This window comes from Acyrthosiphon pisum, chromosome X, assembly GCF_005508785.2.
Source record: "Acyrthosiphon pisum isolate AL4f chromosome X, pea_aphid_22Mar2018_4r6ur, whole genome shotgun sequence".
NCBI classification, from domain to species: Eukaryota; Metazoa; Arthropoda; class Insecta; order Hemiptera; family Aphididae; genus Acyrthosiphon; species Acyrthosiphon pisum.
The window spans coordinates 62,782,536-62,791,429 of NC_042493.1; the positions used below are offsets into that span (position 1 = coordinate 62,782,536).

At 27.7% G+C, this 8,894-nt stretch overlaps 1 protein-coding gene across 1 annotated transcript; it reads right to left on the minus strand.

Annotated features, from left to right (window-relative positions):
• Positions 1–2,466: 2,466 nt before the first annotated feature.
• Positions 2,467–8,888, minus strand: LOC100167829 (serine/threonine-protein kinase Chk1-like). Its single transcript, XM_008182703.3, has 10 exons — positions 8,748–8,888; positions 8,507–8,586; positions 7,728–7,951; positions 7,397–7,461; positions 7,193–7,318; positions 5,897–6,029; positions 4,900–5,103; positions 4,492–4,703; positions 4,303–4,434; positions 2,467–2,700 (listed from the first exon to the last, which is right to left on the minus strand). Exons 2-10 carry the CDS (start codon positions 8,569–8,571, stop codon positions 2,506–2,508), a joined length of 1,356 nt encoding a protein of 451 aa, XP_008180925.1. The 5' UTR covers positions 8,572–8,586; positions 8,748–8,888; the 3' UTR covers positions 2,467–2,505.
• Between the last annotated feature and the right edge of the window lie 6 nt (positions 8,889–8,894).

Below are 8,894 nucleotides of genomic sequence, written 5' to 3' on the forward strand. Positions count from 1 at the left end.
CAGTAGAACCATCATCAAGACCTTCCACCTCCACAGACGCTTTAATTTCTTGTGATAAAACTCTATATCCCAATCTTTACCAACTGCTGAAAATACTTGCCATATTTCCCGTGTCAACTGCATCAGCTGAACGCAGTTTTTCAACACTGCGAAGATTAAAAACATATTTGAGAAAATCAACTTCAGAGAATCGTCTTGTTGGTTTAGCATTACTAAATATTCGAAATATTTGTACAACGGACGATATGGTTTTAGACAAGTTTGCCAATAGTGGACGAGCTAGACGATTACAACTTGTTATATAGTACCTACCTAATACCTACATTGTATTTGTATAGGTACATTGTGTTTTAAATCATTAAATATTATTTTTTTGTTTTACTGTATTACTATGTTTATAAATGTTCATCAGCCCCTCCCGAAATAAAATTCTAGATAGGTACGCGCCTGACAGAAAGGGTGCTGTTTTCTCTGGACTTAATTAGTTTATACTTTTACGTATATTGCATTTTTGCTGATATTACGTGGTAGGTACTAGGTATATGTAACAATATTATATTATTAATTTGGAAATGAAAACAAATAAATCAGATAAGAAGAGAAACCGATAGCATCGGGTTTTTTTCATTTAGATTTTTAGTTTTTAATTATTGCATATATTATTATTAATACCTGATGTCGAATAGCCATTGGTTTGTATTACAGTTTGAGTTCATAGAGACACAGATAACAGCGTACAGCACTACAGCAGTGCTTATAATATTATAACGAACAACTGCAACGTAATATATAAAATATTTATTATAGATTATAGGTAGGTAATAAAATAACGTATGCGAAAAGTAAAATGAGACCACTTTGTACTACACAAAATATTTTATGTGACGACGGTTCAGCAGCTCGTCCTTCCACACAAATGTGTCATTAGTTAGAACAAGACATGTGAAATCAGTCTTAACTTTGCTAATAGTCAGCCGTCCTATCGGCCAATCCAAAGTTTGCTCGTAAAAAAATAATATAATAGGTGCCTAAGCTACACAAAAACTTTATTCTCTGCATTATTAAAAAAAACAGATATAAATCATTTTGTAGAGTAGAAAACACAGTCCTCGGAAATATAATTGTTTACTAAATATTTATCTTTTATAAGTAGGACATCCTGCAATTATATCGTCGGTGAAGCAGTCACATAATAATTACAATAGCTAGGGCTTGGAAATGTAATACTATACAAAGTTTCTCATAATAGTAGTTCCTACTGAAACCAAAAATCCAAAAATCTAAAGGCATCCATAATATTTTTTTCTAGACATTTGAAGTTTAAATTTTGACATAGTTAGATATTATTTAAACAATGAATATCGATTTCAGTGATTTTGTCATATTTCAAAAATGTTAGTTGGGACTTTAAAACTATTACGTATATATTTTTTTTTTTATTAGCCTTCAGTCATCGACTATTATGGCTCAAATATTACGTATATTATTGTATTTCACTATACGCAGTGAAGTTTTCAAAATACATATTGAGTACAATTTATTTAAGCTGAATATATTATTTTCTAGCTTAATATAGGCTGACTAATACCATTTCCAGTCAGAATCATTTTTCATATATAATTATTTATCATTGAATTTCAATTTAACCATCCATACAATTTATAATGACCTATAATACTCAATGACAAAGTACACTCGAAATTCAACATCTGTACAGCAGGCCGAAATTTTTTGTTATGGTCGAAGGTCACCCTTTCCTAATATGCATCTAAACATTAATGAGCTCATTTATTTAAGTTAGTTAAATACTTAAAACATTTTTAAGTTTTTTTAATTCTCGTGCCACCCGAATTATAAAATCGATATTATAATAATTAATATTAAATGATATTGACAAAAAAAAAAAAAAAAACTTGAACTTTGAATTATTGATAAAGTGATGTGAAACTGGCTTTTATGAGTACCTATACATATTAAAGTGATCAATAGAACAACAAATGGGTGTTATCTAAATATTAAATAATTAAATTCAAATTTGTTCAGTAATATTTGTTGCCTTAGCAGTTAGCAGTTTATAACTTATAGCAAATAATATAGATATAATAGTTATATATGGTTATATTAATATAATATGTAGCAACAATAGTACAAGATTAAAACAAAATAAACAACACACATTTAAAATAATATGTATAAATTTAATGAATATACAAATACATTTTATAAAAATAAGTAATTTTCATAGCCTAATAGTTGATAATATTAAAAATTAAGAAACTATGTTGTCATACAACTGTAATAGTTTAGTTAATTAAATATTCAGTGAATCTATGCTACCTGTATGTAATTAATAACATACATAATACATGATTGTATATATTTTACTTATATCTTTGATTGATATGCATTAGTTTTTCTGTATTAGGTAAAAAATACTTTTAATACTTTTTAATCAATCTATTATAAGTCAGTCTTATATGTACTCATAACACTAATAATAATAACTTAAGGCATAGTTTCAGTAGCAATAGGCCACGCAACTTCAATCAATGTAGACATTGAATTTTTAATGGAAACAAAATGTCGCTTAAATTCTAAACCGCAGCCTCTTGAAAGTCTGAAATCAATCAGAGTTTGATGGTTCATTGGAATTACATTTGACTTAAACACTAAGCGCTGATCTGTAGTAGTAATTGTAAACTGCAATATAGTACAATATTTATAATTATTATTAGTCTGTAATATGTGAACGTAACACAAAACACAAAAATTAAGTTATTTTTATTTGAAAGAATGTTCAATTCCAATAAAATTAATATAGGTTTAACGTTTCTACTCACATTATTTAATGAGTTATTAGGAATTGAATAGAAATGTGTAACGTCATAAGGCTGGGCTCGCTGTAATTGCCTATCTTATATATTGCTCGCTTCATGCATTAATTTACTTGCATTTAAAGTATATCTTTGCATTTTTGTTGTACGATGATGATTTGTTTTTATGAACTAAAGATGTTAGTGTGACCAGAATATAAAATATAAAATCTAAAGTGTTGTTTTTTTTAAATATTTAAAATCTCAAATAGTAATTTTTGTTACGTACGCTTCTGTAACCGCAGCAGTTAGTTATCACAACCGACCATTACCTCTTTCAGTATTTTTAATTACTCAAAAAAACTGAACGTTTTATTTAAATTCTGATACCTTTATTGTCTTAACCACACATTCAGACAATTATACGTAAATCAAATATCAAAATCAAAATGTTTAATGGGTAAATTATTGCGTGAGCAAATTATCCACATTATAAGATAGCCGGTTATATCGAGTCCGGCCCAATGACACGTTCCCATCCATTAACCCTAATATCTCTTTAAATAATATTGTTTTTTACATTACATTTTGAACAAATCTTTTTTAATAGTTTTAACTAACAATAATTTAATATTCAATAATAATTTTAAAAAAAACATTTTTTAATTTTTGTTAAGTGGACGTGGCTCTGCATGTGTTGTTGCCACATTCTCTTAATGTAATATTTTGTCTAGAAAGTAGAATCTTTAAAATATTTTATGTTATAGTGTGTTTACCTCTACTAACTATTTGTATTTCCTTTCTTTTGCTTGTGCCCCTTTCACGCTTTAATATAATATGATCTAATCATTTGCATCTCTATTTTCTAACTACACCTGAGGTGACAGCTGCTTGATATTAAAAATGATCTACACTCTATAGTCTATCTCTACTTGTTTCATCAAATTCCATATCTCAGTGTGCAATCACAGACTTCTATCTCCAATGGGACCCACAATATCAAAAATAGCCTGACCAAACGTGACAACTGTCTATTTTCTTTCATATGTGTTTACTGAAACAAAATAAAGCAACCTCTTCATTATTATTCTCTTATAAGAAAATAGCAACATTATAGTTCCTAATAATATTACATCAAACTTAAATAGTAGTTGATTAGGTTATGATCACACAATCACGGCTTTATTTCTTCTCCCTCCGCTCAAAAGCTAATAATCTGATATTTTATGATGCATATGACCATTCTCCTCAGTATAGCAGAAGACATAAAAAACAATATCTCCTTTGCCACCCTCCTCTATTTAACTTCTTGTGGACTACAGCATACAATGTGTAAATAATGAAATGAAATGTTTGTTTTTGTCAATAATATTTGTTGTTTTTTGTGTTCACTAACTATGTATTTCTATTTATAACTCTTAAATTGTTTGGTGTTGAAGTGTTAGCTAATAACTAATTAAAACTAATTAACTATGCAGAAATAAATTACCAAACTAGGTGTATTGATTTTCCATATATATCCCAAATCATCCAGAAACAATCCTAAATTGGATAATGCTGCTTTGTAATCTAAATTGACTAGAAATCTTGTCATTCTCTTGACTAATTTCTGCATAGAGTTCTAAAAATATGACAGTTTAGTATATCCGATAAAATAATAAAAATTATCTTTAATTACATTTGGCGTAGAGATGGATTGTGATGTAAGAAGTTGAGAAGACAGCAGCAGATCGTCCACCTGTGTTGGCTGGGAAAATGAACGTATTTCAGATTCACTATGTGACATGGAAGTATCGAATGCAATAGCTGCCGAAGCGGGTTGAGAATAACATTGACGACCATCGTCCAAATCTCTGTCAGACCGAACAGGAATTCCAACTTTTTTAGTATCTAAATAAAAATTATAGTCTTGAGTTAAACTGACACTAATGGTAAGTTTAATTTATTTTAAAATATTATTGAAAAAGGCTATTTAATCACACAGATACCGCAGATACTAGTAGTTTATTTACTCTGAAATCACTTGACGCTTAAATGTGTATTAAATTGTATTAATAATAATTATATTGATTAAGTAAAAATATACCACGAGTTTCTGACTTTTTGAACCAATGATGTGACTGAATTTTTAATATATCATATCTCTTGAACGGTGTTGGTGTTAATATCTTTCTCACAAGAGACAAGGCTAAATTATCTAATTTATTCCATGGTGAATGATTAGCATAGTCAGTAGTTTTCCACAATTTATAATCTTCATCACTATCAGATGGCATATCCCAAGGCAATTCTAAACAAACATAAAACATTTTTATGTCTAATTTAATAAATTATAATTTTTTGTCTCAATAATTACAATAATTAAATATATCTACATGATATTTTTCAAGCATCAGCTTTACAATCAACTTAATTCCAGTAACCATGTATTATATTATGCTCGTGCCTACAAGAGAACATTACCAAGTACCACGTCTGATCCCGCGCATCCGAGACTCATCGACAACGGTTTTTAAACATTAGGAGCTATACACGGTATTCCGTTGCAGACAGATGTGAGGTGGGGGGAGGGGTGTTACCTCGGACCGGCCAACAGTAATATTCTCTTGTATGCCGGAGTATAGTATCTATTTCCACAAGTATTTTCTATTATGTATAATTCAAGTAGTTAGCAACAATCTAAAAAATAAAATATAATCTAATAGCATTTAATTTTTAAATATATAGGTACACAATATTATTACATGAACATAATATAGAAAGCGTTCTAATTATAAATTAAACAAATACATTTTAATATTGATGGTTGCTTAAATATAATATTGAGACATTTTTTAAGGAAACAATTACATTATACATATATACAATTTATTTTCTAATTTAAAAGTTACAATACTGAAAATGATTGATGCAGTATCAAATGCTAATAACTTTGGTACTAAAGCTTTAGGATGTTTCTTAAAAATTTAACCTACAGCTAGAATACCAAAGAGATCAACTCTGACACATTAGTTATCATTTATCAGTATAATATAACACTGAAATGCATTTAATAAGCGATTTAATTGAAAGTAATAAATTACCTCCAGCGAGCATCGAAACCAGTATAATACCGCATGCCCAAATATCAGAAGGTTCTGCTTGATAAGGTAGACATGAAAGAACTTCGGGTGCTAAATAAGGAATAGTTCCACATTTCTTATCCAGCTTACGCCGCTATTTAAATTATTGTAAAATATTAGATAATTATGTCTAGGGATCGTATTTAAATTTAATATTAATAATTACTAAGCAATACATTTTTCATTTAATAAAAATTTAAAAATGTACTATCATCTGAAATAATTGGCACTAATTTTACTTAGTATAATTGGGTAAAATAAAAGTATAATATATTTTTTTAAGAAGATAATACACCAGCATCTATTGTCTCGGTCTTACAAACGTACAGCATATTAACAAAATTGTGTTGAGCAGAATCCATTTTATTGTTAATTTTTATTTAAGGTTAAATTGACTTATTATTAAATTAAAGGATAAGGAGATTATCTTGTCTAAGCATCTCATAATTATTTATTGATAATTTATAATTTATACCCGTTTTCAAATGATTTGATTGGTGCGTTGAGAACCATGTGATCACGCTAACAATGAGAAGTTGGTGGGGGATGCACGACTCCAGACATAAATTGGTCGCCGACCGGTTTGTTCTCTTTTGAAAACGGGTATAGTTAGGTATATACAGTCGTTGTCAGATAGATTGGCACGGCGGTGCTTTTCAGTAAGTGTAGCCAAAACTCACGGTGTGTTTCAGTGTGCAGCACCAGGTTGTTTATCATAAATGTAAAAAAGAAATAATCCCAGCCGACAACAACAATATTAATAGATTAATGTGATAGGGAAACTATGGAATATACTAATATAGATAGATATTTACTAATTTACGCCACTATTTATTAATTGGTAATAACATCCAAAAATAAAGAACCTAGATTTCTATTACCACGTCTGCATAATATTATAGTTCACACTAGATCTTGCCTAGAAAAAATGTTTTTTTTTTTTTTTAATACTATTAAATTCCAGGACATGGCAGGACAATATGTAACTTCCATAACCTAGATAAGTAATATAATAATTTTAAAATACTATGAATTACTATTTAATAATATTTTTTTAAAAATTAAAGAATAAAACTTTATCTAAAAATTAATTTGATCAATTTTTATAATTCAAGACATTGTTTGCTAATTTATTTATAGGGATTATGTTAATGTAAAGAATTAGAGAATAGAAAGGTATTTTTTTTTATTACAAGAATGCCAGTTCTCTATGATTCATTTTTTGTAAAAAATAAAGTATACATAAATATCACCTACTTTTCCACCACATAAAAACATTGTGGCTAATCCAAAATCGCTTATTTTTAGATTTCCATATTCATCCAATAATAAATTTTCTGGTTTCAAATCTCTATGCGCTATACCATTATTGTGTAAATATTCCTAAAAAAATAATGATGTAAATCATATGCAAATATATATAAAACAAAATAAGAAAATGGTTTTTGTTTAAAAACTTACAACTCCAGCAATCAACTCTTTGAAGAACTTTCTAGCATCAGACAGCGGCATTCCAACATCTGGTTCTAATTTTCAAAAAAATATTTGTTTATATTAGAGTACTAACAATGTTATTACCATAAAATAATGAAATCTTATAAATTCTATAGAGATGGTCTATCTAAAAAAAAATTAACAATTATTTTACAAGTAAAAAAAATGTACCGGTGTATATGGACTGTGTAGTATTATAACATATTTTTAATGTATGATTGTGTAATATATTATATATTATATATGTCTCTATAGAATTTAAATAATTCATATATTCAATAATGCCAAGCAACCTTACCAATTCTATCAAATAGTTCACCTCCAGATGCATATTCTAAGAATATATAATAAGTATCTACAGAATGACGCTGTCCATAATATTTTATTATACTTGAATGATTCAATCGGCTATGTATAGCTGCTTCTTTTTTTACCGTAACCAATGCATCAGAATAGTTTTGTAAATCAATTGTCTTCATGGCTACAAAGCAATGATTATTTTGATTCATTAAAAGTTTTACTCTGAAAATAATAATAAAAATAATTAGAATCTTAGTTACACATGTTGAAAAAAAATTAACACTTCATACATAATTATAAATGTAAGCGAAGCTTAATAAACTTATTTGAAGGAGCAAAGCTTCATTTCTATTAGGAATTTATAAGCTTTATTATTTAAATGAATTAGATAATATCTAATTATGTAGGTACACATAAAAAACAAGCATTAATTGATGGATTGAATATATTTCCGCTACCTACTGGTATAATTTACCAAATATGCTCATTGATCACTCCTATGTTTTCCTAATAAATTTAATTAATAAAATTCTGATTTTAGTAATTTAAAAGCATAGGTACTAAATTAATAAGGGCCATATTTAAAATACCAATTTTTTTTATTTTAATGTGAACCACTATTTTTTATTGTAAGTTGTGATTCAGGATAATGTTTTTTTGAAACTGTTAATGCATACATAGGTAAATCAAAATTCAAATTATTAGGTACCTAGTAGTTTTTTAGTTTCTAAAGTAAAATTATAAAAAATATACTATTTGTAAACAATTTTAACATACTCGCCAAATGTTCCTTCGCCCAATGTTTGAACAATATTCCATCCTTCAACAAACGGAGTATTCATTTATAAAAGTACAACCTAAAACAATAATCCATTAGACACTTGTATTAATTTTGATTCAGAATCGAGTAAGTAGAAATTACAAAATGAAAATTCAATAAAAAATCGATAAACGTAAAAATAACAGTGTATATATTTGAATTATTATCCGATTTTCAAACAAATGTGTAGGAACTTACTTTAAACTTATTCATCCAAAAAAAACACAAACACTCAAAATTAATATAATTTCAATCAATTTATTGTTCTACTCAAACATAACAATAATAATAACGAAAATTACAGTTTAACAATAAAATTAGGTAATTAATCATTAGCCCTAATCG

Bases quoted from the DNA above. Each gene is read 5' to 3' on its own strand.
- LOC100167829 (XM_008182703.3), bottom strand. From the start codon at position 8,571: ATGAATACTCCGTTTGTTGAAGGATGGAATATTGTTCAAACATTGGGC. The intron at 7,952-8,506 runs GTATGTTAAAAT...TATTATTTTCAG, and splicing joins GGCGAAGGAACATTTGGCGA to AGTAAAACTTTTAATGAATC. The intron at 6,030-7,192 runs GTAGGTGATATT...TAATTTAAATAG, and splicing joins TGTTTTTATGTGGTGGAAAA to CGGCGTAAGCTGGATAAGAA.